The sequence below is a fragment of the Haliotis asinina genome, chromosome 8 (assembly GCF_037392515.1).
Source record: "Haliotis asinina isolate JCU_RB_2024 chromosome 8, JCU_Hal_asi_v2, whole genome shotgun sequence".
In the NCBI taxonomy this organism is placed as follows: Eukaryota; Metazoa; Mollusca; class Gastropoda; order Lepetellida; family Haliotidae; genus Haliotis; species Haliotis asinina.
Genome location: NC_090287.1, coordinates 5776578 through 5791871, shown reverse-complemented (window position 1 = coordinate 5791871; position 15294 = coordinate 5776578). Strand labels below are relative to the sequence as shown.

Genomic DNA, 15294 nt, shown 5'->3' with positions numbered 1-15294 from the left:
GTTCAAAGTTGGCGATATGTATGAGTTCTGTGTATATAAGTATAACCTGCCTTTGTGTATGTCAAAAGTACTAACGCTTAGCAGATACATTTGATCTGACCTTCAGTTGAAATCAGTTAGAGTTATTTGCTGAAACGCCTTTTATAGGCCTATGAATATATCTGAAAACTATCTGAAAATGCGAAAAAGATAAAGGTTTTGTGTGTTCTGTAGTGCATACGTGGATTCATACAAGTAAATTCATCAACAAGCAAAGGCCGACGCGTATCGGTCAATATCCCATTTGTTCTAAGCGTGGGGCCTCCGATGAGTCTCCTTGCCTAAAACAGTGTGGATATTTAACGATGCAGCGAGGAAACCATGAATGTAACTTATGATTACTTATATAATATTTTCGGTCGAGCTTCTGTATTCTATCAATATTATAAATACTTTTGAATGGATTTCAAGATCAAGACTTATTGAAAATCAGTTTACTTGCATCTCTCTCCTTTTCACCCTCATTGTCACTGCATGAGCATGAAATGCACGTGAAATTCGTTCCAAGTCGCGAGTAAACAAATCTTCAGCGTCTGGCTAAGCAGCGGTGTGTTAGGCCGACTTGCTCGTATTATTTCAAGTTCAAACTCATATTTTTTATTAACGAGTTTACAGATGTTAGTAGTTCAGCTGGCACACAACGTGCGGAAAGGCATACACCGACGTTTAGCGTCTCAATCCTATTTTATGAGGAGCACTTTCATGGTGGTTTTTATCGGGAAGGTTGTTGACTCAAGAGACACTGAAAAACGGAGTATCGTGTGTGTAGGATAGATGGATCGAAAGATCTTACCCTTAGGTACAAAATCTGATTGCTGTCTTACCTTGAAAAATTTATTTCAGAATCACAAATGAATATGTTCACTTGGTTAAATACAACAGAATTCCTATAAATGCGCCTAAATTCATGTACTTTTCAACTCAAAGCTCATTAATTGCTTTTCCATAGATACATTAATTTCAAACTGAGTGATAAACTTTTCCACGTTGTAATTAATAACGTCTTCACAGGGACAGTTTGGTCTACAACAATCATACATAATTCATCTGATTAAGGTTGTAACGTATGTGTGAACTGCAAAGGTCAGGGATTGTACATTGTTAGCACCAAGCGACTATTGTCGAAAGACAGTACGATATGTAATATCTGTAAGTAAGCTTTTTGTGACTGGAGGCCATTTGTTTTCAAAGGCATTATAGTTGTTGTTTTTGCAACTTTTCAATGGCATAACATTGTCTATGTTATTTATAATTTTAACCATTGATAAGGTGCTGCCCTTTAGATTGCATACAAAAATATGCCTTTTGTTCGGTAGGATTAAGTGATTCAGCAGGATATATTTGCCTGGATGGCCAAAAGTAACTGATTCGTATCCAAAGTTATATCGATATGAATATGAGCATTCAAAAATAGTTCCAAACTCTCCCATATTGTTTTACATATTCACATTGACAAGTCTTTCTGGTCAGTTTTACATAAAGAGCAAATATCATCGTTAGTTCATAAACATTAATTCCTTCTTAGTATAGATGCGGTGTAGAAATTCTAGTGGAATTCTATAGCTTTAATATCTTTTGTACAACACCGGTCCTGGAGTAATATACTAGTATTTGTCCATTTGGAGAGGTTAGATTAAAGCTTTCCACTCACTTATCACACACATGAATAGGTTGAGTTATTTAATCATGTGGGTGCTATATCTATGTATATCTTCTTTCTCAAGACGTTTTGACAAATATTTTCATTTTTCAAAGAGTGTGTGCACTGTGTAAACAGACCTGGAATGTAGCAGCATTGAATCACATTCAGCTTAGGCTATAGCTTTATGTTTTGGACATTTTGAAGAGATCGCTGTGCCGTATGCATTCTTTGATTACTGAATGGACAACCACCAAGTTATTTTTTCTTTTGATGTTCTAATGCAGGTAGCATCTGTTTCAAACCCAACATGAATTCAAACATAAAGAATTACGAATTTCCCATTACTGGCAGTAGTATGTGTCTATATTATCTGTAGCCATGACTACTACTGGAAGTACGTCACAGATGCAAGTGGCTGTATTGCATAACATCCAAGAAGCCCTCATCGCTGCTCGCAGCTATATTTTTAATATATTGTTTGCTAAATGTATCTGTGCAAAGACATAAACCATGCTTTTTTAACAAGCATCAGTGTGTGGCTAACCATTTTATCTCAACATGTACATTATGTAAAGCTCATTCAAACAGTTCACAGTTGTCACTTACATGGTGAAACATACATTTTCTTCCAGACCAGCTCCCAAGAATGAGGATGAAATGATGATCTTGATCTTTGAGTATATTGATCGTATTTTCTCCATCGTACGTCCTAGGAAACTCCTCTATATGGCTATAGACGGTGTGGTGAGTAACCATGGTAGCAGTTATTGTACAAATGTCAGTGAAAATTGTCATACTATTTATAATAAGTTGACTGGCATCTGTTGCCTTTTGTAAAAATCCATAACAGTGAAAATTGTCATACTATTTATAAAAAGTTGACTGGCATCTTTTGCCTTTTGTAAAATTCCATTTTGTTTGAATGCTTCCATGTATTATATGAACTTTGTAGGTAATGGTGAAAATAGAGTTACCTGCTTATTCCCATACTGGAATGCATATGTTCGCTCACAGAGGACTATATTGTGAAATCAGTAAATAGCCACACAAAGTCAACTAACAATCAGTCAGTCAATAGAAGTTTGTTTCAAGTTTATAATACAAGTGACTGAGACTTAGTCATTAGTAGCACCAGTAATAATCAATGCTTCCTGTAATTAATGTATGCAATTTTGTCTCTGTTAAATGTATCAACAGACTTGTTTCCATTTGTAAGTTTAAGAAAGGATTGGAAGCAGACATGATCTTTGCATTCTCAAATTTATGTCTAAACAACACTAGACATGAACATGAAAAACAGGTTCTGTTGAAAGACCTCAATTATCACCCATGATTCTAGAACCTGCACCTCCAGGATCTTGTCATATAGTTGCCACGCTACTCGAAACAACATGGCATCAGAAACATGACTGTTGTTCATATAACACGGCAGCTCGTAATAGCTATCAGTTTAGTCATTTAGTGTAACAATTACTGCAAGAATATTTATAACTGTTTCTACCATCACTAATGATAGTGACACATAACAATGGATTGAATAATATTTCCAGGCTCCAAGAGCAAAGATGAATCAACAGAGATCAAGGCGATTCCGAGCTTCAAAGGAAGCAATGTAAGTCATGTTATATTTCTTGTCAGATCTGACCCTCGAAGATCCTGGTTAAGGTTGGCCTTCAGTCATGCATGTTTACTGTATGAAGCGACTAAAAGGAACAGATGGTCTGGCTCACTGACTTGGTTGACACATGTTACCATATCCCCGTTGCATAGATCAATGCTCATGATGTTGATCACTGGATTGTCTGATCTGGACTTGATTATTTGCAAACTGCCACTGGGATATAAATGAGTGTAATACAAATGAAAACAAAACGTCTTTTCAGATCTAGACTCAATACAGTGTTGAGTGAAACACTGTTTATCAAATACCACTGTCTGAGGTAAAATCAGTCAGTTAACACATACTAGTAATTGTTATGGTTTACTTATAGTTTGGTTTTACAGTGATATTTGGAAAGAGTTTGAAATAATCAAGCAATTTCTGAAAACAAAGTTTTTGATAATAGAATGCTGGATAATATTTATTAAACTACATGTTGTCCGTGGATGACATGTTATGTTTTTGTCATGTCAACAATCAGTTTTACAAGTATCACTATCAGACACAGCCATTTTGGTACTGTATCTTCCTCAAAGTGGTCTTTCATTGTTGTTACAGAGAGAAGGCAGAAACAATGGCTCAACTCCGGGAAGAGATCTTTTCAAAGGGGTTTTCTCTTCCTCCAGAAAAACCTGCACAAGAAAAATTTGACAGCAATTGCATCACTCCGGTCAGCATTAACACATTTGTTATGCCTCTAGCATGTAATGTGGAGGGATATAGTCAACGCTATGTCTGTCAATCCGTCCATCATCATTTTGCTTCCGGAGCATAACTCAGAAACTGTTAGATATTTTTAGACCAAACTTGATAGATATAATTATCTCCACCTAAAGTTGTGCCTTTTGTTATTTACACAGTTTTGGCATTTTTGTTTGTTTGTTTTTCCATGGAACATTTTAGTGTTAGTCTAATGGTGGGGTGGGCTTCGTTTCCAGAGCAGAACTCAAAAACTGTTCAATATTTTTCTGCAAAACTTGGTAGATATATCAATCAGAACCTGAAGTGGTGCCTTTTGCTATTTACAGGTTTTTGTGATTTATTATTTTCTTGGTTTCCATAGTCTCAAAAGTGAGAGGTGTGTTTTGATTTCGGAGCACATCTCAAAAACTTTGTAATATCTGCCAGCAAATGTTGTTAGATATGTGTGACAGATCCCAAAGTGGTGCCTTTTGATCTTTAGAGGTTTTTGTGATTTATTATTTTCTCCGTTTCCATGGAAATGTTTCGGACTTAGTCTCAAAATGGAGGTATGGGCTTTCTTTCCGGAGCAGAATTCAAAAACCATTCAATGTTTTTCTGCAAAACTTGGTAGATATGTGTTGCAGAGCCCAAAGTGGTGCCTTTTGCTATTTACAGGTTTTTGTGATTTATCATTTTCTGGGTTTCCATGGAAACATTTCGAACTTAGTCTCAAAATGGAGGAATGGGCTTTGTTTCCGGAGCACAACTCGAAAACTATTCAATATCTTACTGCAAAACTTGGCAGATATTTGAAGCACACCACAAAATAGTACCTTTTGCTATTTACATTGTTTTGACATTTTTATTTTTTTTGTTTTTCCATGGAACATTTTGGTGTTAGTCTTAAGGTGGGGTGGGCTTGGTTTCCGAAGCAGAACTCAAAACCGTTCAATATTTTTCTGCAAAACTTGGAAGATATATCAATCAGAACCTGAAGTGGTGCCTTTTGCTATTTACAGGTTTTTGTGATTTATTATTTTCTCCGTTTCTATGGAAACGTTTCAGACTTAGTCTCAAAATGGAGGTATGGGCTTCGTTTCCGGTACACAACTCAAAAACCGTTCAGTATTTTTCTGCAAAACTGGGTAGATATATCAGTTAGAACCTGAAGTGGTGCCTTTTGCTATGTACAGGATCTTGTGATGTATATTTTCTTGGTTTCCATGGAAGCGTTTGGTACTTAGTCTCAAAAGTGAGAGGTGTGTTTCGTTTCCGGAGCAGAACTCAAAAACTTCATAATATCTGTAAGTGTTACTTGGTAGATATGTGTGGCAGACCCCAAAGTGGTACCTTTTGCTATTTGCATGTATTTCTGATTTATTATTTTCTCTGTTTCTATGGAAAGGTTTCGGACTTAGTCTCAAAATGGAGGGATGGGCTTCGTTTCCTGATCAGAACTCAAAAACCGTTCAATATTTTTCTGCAAAACGTGGTAGATATATCAATCAGAACCTAAAGTGGTGCCTTTTGCTACTTACAGGTTTTTATTATGTATTAATTTCTCGGTTCCATGAACACGTCGCTGACTTCGTTTCCGGAGCACAACTCGAAAACCATTTCATATCTTTCAACAGATTTTGGCAGATATGCGAGACAGATCTTGAAATTATGACTTTGCTGGTTACCATGGTTACAGATATATGGCATTTATAATTTTCATGAATTCCATGGAAACAATTGAAACTTAGTCTAAAACAACAATGAGTAACTCTCAGATTATTTGTCCTTTCAAACATGTGGGGACCGGGGGGATATGTCATCTTCTGATGACTCTTGTTTTATTAGTATGAATGCCAATGAGGATCAATCAATGTAATGCTGAAATCTTTAACACAGATGCATTATCTCTGTGTGTAGGTCCGATGACACCTCTACAGGTCAGGAGAACTTGCTTATTAACCATTTGTGATTGTAATCAAGCTATCATGGACTTTTATGTTCTTGTAGCAAGTGAGTGAAACATACAAACAATCATTCCTGATTTCTGCATCTTAAAGGGTAGTGGGGTAGCGTAGTGGTTAAAGCATTCGCTTGTCATGCCAAATGCTGGGGTTCAATTCCCCACATGGAAACAATTTTTGACACCCATTTGTGGTGTCTCCTTTGCTCTGAAATTTGCGGAATATTGCCAGAAATGATTACACGATGCCATTTAGAAAGTGGTCAAATGCAACATATGTCATATTTGGGATTTCACTTTCCCACTTTCGGCCGTGGGAGCCGTGCCAATTTACACTTATCAGAGGGGTACACAAAGTACGCAGTCTAGACTACCAGTTGTCCGACTTTCATTTTTGTGGAAGTCGCGGTGGCTGAGCGGGCTAGGCGGCTGACTTTGTGTGCTGGCGATTAGGTGCCTGACTCTGAGGGTGCGGGTTCGAATCCCGGATGGGACTCAACCGAAAAAAGTACCAGAATTTGTACTTTACTAAGAAAGTGAAATCCCAAATATGACATATGTTGTATTGCTAGAAAGCACAATGAAACCATACTCAATCTGTATCTTAAAAATGAAATTATTATAAACAATATAAGAGGCTGCACGCACCATTATTTTGTTGTAGTTATTGTATGATCCCCTCAGAATGACACACAAAGGAGAGATTGGTTTGTGATATATGTCAGCACTTTGTTTCACATGCCCTAATGGTTACCATAGTATTACTGCTTGGGAGCCATGCCCACACTTAGCTGTGTAGGTACTGTTCTTGATTCTTTGGTGTGTTACATTTTAGTCTCTCTAATGTTTAGTTGCATATTAGCCTCTCTATGATGCTTTCACCTCTTGTAACAGGGAACGCCATTTATGTTCAAACTGGCTGACTGTCTACGTTACTACATTCACGATCGGCTCAACCACGATCCTGGCTGGAATGGCATCAAGGTAATTCTGTCTGATGCCAATGTCCCTGGAGAGGGGGAACACAAGATCATGGACTACATTAGGAGACAGAGAGGTAAAACTTCTTAATATCTGTCAGTAAAACTTGGTAGATATGTTTTGCAGACCTCAATGTGGTGCCTTTTGGTTTTCTCGGGTTCCATATAAACGTTTTGGACTTAATCTCAAAATGGAGGGAGCAGAACTAAAAAACTGTTCAATATTTTTCTGCAAAACTTGGCAGATATTTGAGGCGCACTACAAAGTCCTGCCTTTTGCTATTTATAAAGTTTTGGTATTTTCATTTTTCCTGGTTTCCATGGAAACAGTTCGGACTTAGTCTCAAAATCAACGGATAGCCTTCGTTTCTGGAGCACAACTCAAAAAGCATTTCATATCTTTCAACAGATCTTGGCAGATATATGAGACAGATCTTGAAGTGGTGCCTTTTGCTGTTTACAGATATATGGCATTTATATTTTGCATAATTCCATGGAAACATTTCAGACTTAGCCTAAAAAGACATAAAGTAATTGTCAGATCATTTGTCCTTTCAAATATGTTGGGGGGCGAGGGCACATGTCATTTTCTGATGACTCTTGTTTGATGATTGTATGAATACAATAGGTAATTAATAGATTTTTAAGAATACAAATTGCCTATGTGTTCCATTTTTGGGATAGTATGGTTTGAAACAAACAAAAAATCTGTAGTATCAAATACCCTAGGGTAATAATCTGCTCCTTTGAGTTTGACTGATCGTTTGGTTTGGGAAAATAAATGTATTAATGTCTCTGTGATTCAGGATGCAACATCTTTTTGAAATTGATGTGTTGTGAACTCTGCTGCAGGGATTTGAGCACAGAATATTTAGCCAAACAATATTACCAAAAAAATACATGAAACACTGGAGAGTTTGGTTGTTTGTTTATGATGTAGGTTGTATGTTACCGTCCTCACTGGATACAGGATGTCATGCTGCATGTTTTTATTTCAGCCATGCCGTCCCATGACCCTAACACCCATCACTGTCTCTGTGGAGCTGATGGTAAGTGTTCACAAAAATATACAAGAAACATGCCTACATATCAAGGCAGACTTAGTCTCAAGCAAAATGCAATGTTAATGAGGAAAATTAAACATTAGAGTTACATGTAAAATTAAGAAATTGTAATTTTTGAACAAATTAACTGAATTTAAGACTAGCATAACATTGCTTACATCCTGATACTTTGTATATGCATCCAAATATGATTTGGGTATAAAACACGGAAATCCATCCTGTTTCAGCTGATCTTATTATGTTGGGTAAGTATATCTTATGCATAGGAGAGTTCATATCTTTCTTTATTTAAGGTAAAGTCTAAAGATGCTAAGATGTTAATCAGATATTGATTTCTGTCCATTTCAATGACATATATTGTTCAAGTTCTGAATTCTACACGACTTCATACTCTGCTGCATTAATGTCCGCACTTTCATGAATGTTTATCATACTGGACTAAAGTAACATGACTGCATGTGTGAAAGGAGGTATATCCGCTGAGAGTTTAAACTGGAAAAATGACCATGGGATTCTGGTCAAATAAATTCAGGGAATTGCTCTTTAAACTACTATTTAAAAGTTTTTAGTTAAATATACCTCCGAGACCTTCATCATCTTGTGCTTCATATAAAGACAGAAGCTCAAACTCGCCATACGGTTGAAGTGTGGTCTAAAACAACTTGTCAACGTTGTCACATGTCCAGTTGGTTTGTACTGTACTAATGATCTCCCATGTTTTATTTTCTGTGGCTGAGAGGACTAATGTACAGCATCCTGTGAAGTAGGCCTCTGGGTTTCAGTCCTAGGTTCATCATAACGTCAACCACTTGCTTACACTCTGAGATAATGCCATGTAGTACAGAGCATCATTAGCCCCATCTCACTCAGTGTAACCCCGTGTAACCATGGTTACAGGTCTGGCAACCCATGAGCCATACTTCACCATCATCAGAGAGGAGTTTAAACCCAACAAAGCCAAGCCATGTGAGCTGTGTGGACAGATGGGTAGGTTCCTCTTGGAATGTTATTCTATTCAGTAATTTTACTCCACAATGAGTAGAATACGTCTTGCATGCATTGTTCTCATTCCCAGAGGTACACATCATCGGTCAAATCCAAATGGTCCACAGTTTACTTTGGATGGGTACAGTGTGTGAAGTTTATTTCAGGTGTCCCTGCTGTGATAATGCTGGAATAATTCCTGAACGCAGTTAAAAACCTCACTCACTCACTCCAACTCAAACACTCACTCATCCACCCACTCACGTTGGATTGGTGATTTATTTGAAGTACCTTGCAGACTGATGGACATCCCCATGTCACATTTTGTTCTAGATAAGCATACAGACAAATAGCTGCTTCATCCATGGTTTTCATTTAATGAAATCAGTATTTTTATCACCCAGCTATTTCTGGATATATTATGGTATTTTCAGTGACTGCCAGATGAACTAGGTGCTTGTTACATGACAACTACTGTGTTCAATCTCTGAGTCTGAATACTTTGTTCTCAGTATTGCTGATATTCTGCTGAACAGTGTCTTATAATCACCAATAGTATTGCATATGTGTAATACACATTTTAACATCACTTTCAGGTGGTAAATTAAGCACTTTTCTGTTGGTTATAAGGTCATGAGATGAAAGAGTGTGCAGGCTTGCCAAAGGAAAAATCTGGAGAGGTAAGATAATAATTGTACACCTTTTTTAAATAATCTGTTTAATGTTTCATTCTTAACATGCATGTTTTGACAAACCTGGTAATAGTGTTATTGCCTTGATGTACAGGGGTTGTCCAGGCTTACATCCCTTGATCACAGCAGAGACGAACTGTCCATCGGAATATTGGTTTGGCGTAATAATATTTCCATTCTTTTGTTCTATACCCTTGCTTGGGTGTCTAATAAAAATGGCAAATGTTTTTATGGTATGTTGACTTGCAACTTTTCTTTTCACCAGCCAATGGTTTAGTATACTATGTTCAAAACAGTTATGAAGAAATTATTTACTGAGTACCTGTAACTATATATACGTATGTACTGAAGTATTTGTTGACTGTCTGTAACTGGGCTACATATGTTCTTCTCCTTTAGCATGATGAGATTCAGCCCTTCGTTGGTGCCGAGCAGGAATTCATATTTCTGCGACTGAACATCCTTCGAGAGTACTTGGAACGAGAGTTGAAGATGGATGGCCTACCATTCGAGTATGATTTTGAGGTGTGTTGTCATTATCGCTCTCACAATGTGTTTTCTCATCATGCACTTTAATCAAAAGTGTTGTATTATGCTCCTCATGATACAGTGATGTTCATAATACAAGAAAATGGATACAGTGTTATCATGCTTTTCTGTCTCCCCAAACATAATGTCAGCAAGGTTGTAATTGTAATGCAGTTAAGTTTGGTGGATGACTAGTTGTGTGCAAGTCCTCATGCAGGAGATGAGGCTGTTCCAGCAATAGTAAGCTTACCTGTGTGCTACATGTTTTCAGAGAGCGTTGGATGACTGGGTGTTCATGTGCTTCTTTGTGGGAAATGACTTCCTACCTCATCTACCGTCCTTGGAAATCAGGTATGTTGACCTTGTAAACTGGAAACCATTGAAGAAATAGCAATTGTTTTGTATCACCAGGTTACTGTTTGTGTGTATCATGATTTTTTAAGACTTGCACTGCACCATGTGAAGTTTACGGAAACACAAAACCACGACACACCCTGTGTGAAGTTTGTGACAGAGACACAAGCTGGTTGTAGACATTTCTGTTGACGGGAGGCACTGGTTTTGCCCCCAAGGATAAATTGTTATATGTTGCTATAGTTAGAATCCTTATTCCGAGAACTACGTCAGATTTGTCTGTCTGCAAATAGTGAAATTTACATTGGGACTCCTTTGTCAATGTTCATGTATATATTATAATCAAAATGTAGGACTGACAAATTGTCTGAAAAAGCAGTGTCGGTTAGTGTATCTTGGTCAAAGCAGCTTCATATTATGCTGTTTGTTTATTGACAAGTAAACTAGCACCCCTTGTTTCAGAGCAATGTCAATAGTAAGACCAAACCTAGGTGTTTTGTAGCACCTGTATACAAAACAGCAGGTCCATTGGGCTGTTGTATGAATAAATTACCTGGTTGTATGACTAAATGTGCTAGGCAGGTATTGTCATTATATTTTCATTGCTATTTCAGGGAGGGAGCTATAGACAGACTGGTAAAACTCTATAAGATCACTGTCTACAAGACTGGGGTAAGCTTGCCTGGCCATTGCGATACCTCTCCATGAGTATTCTTGTTTACCATTTACTGCCAGTAGATTGGGAGCTCTGGATAAGGTGGTGGGACTTGGTGTCTCTGTTGATCAGGTGGTTAGACTGGGTGTCTCAGTGGACCAGGTGGTCAGACTGGATGTCTCAGCAGAGTAGGTGGTCAGACTGGGTGTCTCAGTGGATCAGGTGGTCAGACTGGATGTCTCAGTGGACCAGGTGGTCAGACTGGATGTCTCAGCAGAGTAGGTGGTCAGACTGGGTGTCTCAGTGGACCAGGTGGTCAGACTGGATGTCTCAGCAGAGTAGGTGGTCAGACTGGGTGTCTCAGTGGATCAGGTGGTCAGACTGGGTGTCTCAGCAGATTAGGTGGTCAGACTGGGTGTCTCAGTGGACCAGGTGGTCAGACTGGGTGTCTCAGTGGATCCGTGGAACAGACTGGGTGGATCAGGAGGACAGACTGGGTGTCTTGGTTGATCAGGTGGTTAGACTGGGTGGTTACGGGGTGGTCAGACTGTCTCAGAGGATCAGGTGGTCAGACTGATCACTACACATGCATCTAGTCCAGTATTAGTTCAGGCTGACATGATGTTGCTTGAACTGTATCCACCGTGTGACATCTGACTGCCTGTAGTGTTGATTGGTTTTGATGATGCACCGGAAACTAAACTTCTGTCTGTTACCTTGTTTTTATCCCCTGCCGCGTGTTTAGCGCGAAGTGGGGGATATAGTATTAGGCTCTGTCCGTACATCCGTATGTAAGTACAGATTGGAATATCGTAAGGACCCCATTTACTAGATCCTTTTCATATTTGGTACCTGGGTCACAGCAACTATGGTTTTTAGGAGTTCCATACTCTCGTCAAGGTCTTAGTGACTGTTCAGATATTTTTGTTTGAATGTTAATGTGTTTATGTTTTTGTTGACATTTTACTTCATCTTAAACTAAGATCTTCACTTTCAGTTTCACTTGATAATATGCAGCAGGGGATTATGTCACCTTTGTGACAATGCTTGTTTGTTGTTTTGTTGTACAGGGCTATTTGACAGACAGTGGCGTAGTGTCTTTGGAGAGAGTCCAGCTTGTCATGGCAGGTAAGGCTTTGGTTGAGCAGCTAGGTTATAAATTCCAATGTAATCTTGAAGAATATTTACTAGATGATCCATCATACAGTGTAATTTCTAATGAATATTTAATGTCTGTTACATTAGTTTGAGTAACCTCTATACTGTCAACTGTTTTCAGCAAATCAATGAAACTGACTCACTTAAATAGAAAGAATCAGTTTTCTTCAAGTGGAGTTCAGCAAACTGAAACATAAAAGCAAGAGCTTGAAGACAGAAGCTAGTTTCTCTAGTTTATGTGAGATTCCTCTTTTTCAAGATCTAGGTCAAGTTGAAGATGAGATTTTCAAGAAGAGGAGAGAAACAGAGGTAATGATGATGCTCAGTGTGCTTCTTGACTTGGTAACCCTGATGTCTGGTGATGTTGTTAGTGCTTAAACGTTTGGTTTTCTTGGACTGAATGCTATTACTGGCACCTGGCATAATATGGCAGGGAAAAACTTTTTACTACTTGGTGTTTTTTTTATGTACATTCTAGTCCATGTTCGCCATCATAATTTAATGGGTTTTCCAGATATTGATGTACTCAGTTCCTCTTTTCTTGCATCCTGATAGCTTGTATGTGACAACATTGACAAGTATGCCAGGTTTGGCCTCTACAGACTTCTTCCACTAGAGATGAGCATGATTGATAAAAGGTTGTTTCTGAAGACTTTTGGTTTGTGACCATTTCAGCTTGATTTCCGGAGGCGTAACAAGGAAAAGAAAATGAGGATGCAAAATGTGAGTGTGTGCTTTACAAAACTTCTTGTATGAGTGTAGATCATTTGGTTTCACATGCTGAAAGAATGGTACTTCTTGACAAATTTGATAGTGTGATAAATGGTGTTTATGTTCTACAGCAACGACAAGGTGACCGACCCCGATGGATGGCAGGGGGCCAGTTTGCTCCTAAGGTAAATATTGAAGACTTTTCACTTTTACTTTAAGATTGGATGAGGGCATATTAACAGTGTCAGGTCTTACAGGATAGATTTGTATGGGATCCGGTGGTGATTAAGGGAAGACTCCAATACTTGGTGTATGAGGATTGTACATGTGTGGCTACAGTGTGTAACCTCACCTCACTAATTATGTGATATCAAACCCTAAACTAGTATGTTAGGACTCATGCTCTCAGTCATCATTTTACATGGTGAGACTCTTTGACTTATAGAATACCATTTGTGACTGTGACGTAAAACATCATTCAGTTTGTTTGTTCATCATAGACTTAAGAAGCAGGCTAGCTTGAAACGTTCATAGCCCTACAAACTTCTTAACACATTGGCTACAATAAAAGTTTGGTATCCTTAGGGCTACGAACATTTCAAGATCTTTGTTACTTATGAAATAATCTGACTGTTAATATGATCCTCAAACCACCCTTGTTAATGGCTTCTGTATCTAAACAACAGGAAAGATAGGCAGCATTATTTCTACTCAGTTCCAAATCAGAGTTGTTTCTCACCAACACAACACACCTGGGGCCTGCTTATGTTCCCATTTTTCTCACCAATCCCTACAAATTAATATAACAGTTGTTATTTTATTTCTGTATTGTTGCTGACTCAGAAAGTTGTATGATAGGGTGATCTTCTTGATGTTTTGTAGCCTATCGGTGAAGGGTCATCTCCCATATCCAACCCGCGTCAAGAAGCCTACCAGATGAGGATGCAGCAGACAGCATCATACTCCACATCTAGTGGAGGCTCGGCCAATCGGAATGCTGCATATGACTTGAAGCAGTCTATGTCCGAGAATGGTGGGGAAAGTCGGGGAACAAAGCGAGGAGCCTCGGCCGTAGAGGATGATGAGGAAGAAGAACCTGAAGATGAAGTCAAGTATGGAGAGTTACACAGTGATCACTGAAGTTAACAGTGGCATAACTGAGTGGTTAGAGTGTGTCCTTGTTATGCCATACCTTGAGTTGTAATATATTGTTGTATATTGCTGTAATGTTGGTAAAGTATCAACTCGTTCACTGAAGTAATCACTGCATACTACTGTGAAAAAACATATGATTCACCAGATTTCTTTCATCTCATTCCATGGCCAGTGACCTGTAATAAAATGAATGATTTTACTTTCTTTTAGCTTCTTTTGAGAAGTATACATGATAGAAGTAGGGATGTTGCCCTGTAGATACCATACACAGAACCTTGAAAAAGAAAAGAAAACGTGCAACAGCAAATTTAGCAAATGCATGTTTTCCCAACGCCATGTTTGATCATTCGCAACCTCTTCGGGTGATCTTGTTGTCCATTGTTAATGCCAGACAATCTTGCTCACGCATATTTTCGAAGATGTGTGATTGCTACATACTGTTAGTACATTGTTCATAGGCTGAATACATTCTCTCGACTAATCACATTTAGTGTTTGATAAATGGATTGGCTGATCTATGGAAGTTAAGGTTTAATTGATCATTTAACTTAATGATGTCGTCTAGCTACCGAAATGGTAATTTATTTTCGGAATATTTGCCATTGTCAATGACATGGTCAAATATATACCCTTAGAGATTGAGTTGGTCCACAGGGCTGGCTATAAAATATAGTTGTAAGCCTGCCATGTAACTAGAAAGCAGCATGCCGCCGGACAGATGGTATTTTATACTCTGTGTTTAAGCTGAATCTCGACTTCTGTGAAGTATTCATTGGCTCAGACATTTTGTAATTGATACTATGTCAGATATTTGAAAGTTGCTCTTCCGAAAATGCTCCACATATGGTGGGTTTCTTGATTATGAATGCACATTGAGTATGTGTATTTTGAGGTATTACATGTTAATAATATCTACCTTTTCTTGATGTCAGACTATGGGAAGATGGCTGGAAAGATAGATATTACAAGTCCAAGTTTGACACAGATGCCAATGACATTGACTTCCGACATAAAGTGGTGAGTAGCAA

General features: G+C 38.2%; 1 protein-coding gene across 1 annotated transcript in view; it reads left to right on the top strand.

Annotated features, from left to right (window-relative positions):
* Positions 1-15294, top strand: part of LOC137294083 (5'-3' exoribonuclease 2-like) — a 62523-nt gene that overhangs the window by 7414 nt on the left and 39815 nt on the right. The window contains exons 3-19 of the mRNA XM_067825022.1: positions 2314-2425; positions 3232-3293; positions 3900-4011; positions 6880-7042; positions 7964-8014; positions 8257-8274; positions 8927-9016; positions 9644-9693; positions 10105-10230; positions 10505-10584; positions 11202-11259; positions 12313-12370; positions 12660-12709; positions 13076-13123; positions 13243-13296; positions 13994-14223; positions 15199-15283. Of these exons, the coding sequence (XP_067681123.1) occupies positions 2314-2425; positions 3232-3293; positions 3900-4011; positions 6880-7042; positions 7964-8014; positions 8257-8274; positions 8927-9016; positions 9644-9693; positions 10105-10230; positions 10505-10584; positions 11202-11259; positions 12313-12370; positions 12660-12709; positions 13076-13123; positions 13243-13296; positions 13994-14223; positions 15199-15283 (1447 nt within the window). The remainder of the gene's footprint in view (positions 1-2313; positions 2426-3231; positions 3294-3899; positions 4012-6879; positions 7043-7963; positions 8015-8256; positions 8275-8926; positions 9017-9643; positions 9694-10104; positions 10231-10504; positions 10585-11201; positions 11260-12312; positions 12371-12659; positions 12710-13075; positions 13124-13242; positions 13297-13993; positions 14224-15198; positions 15284-15294) is intronic.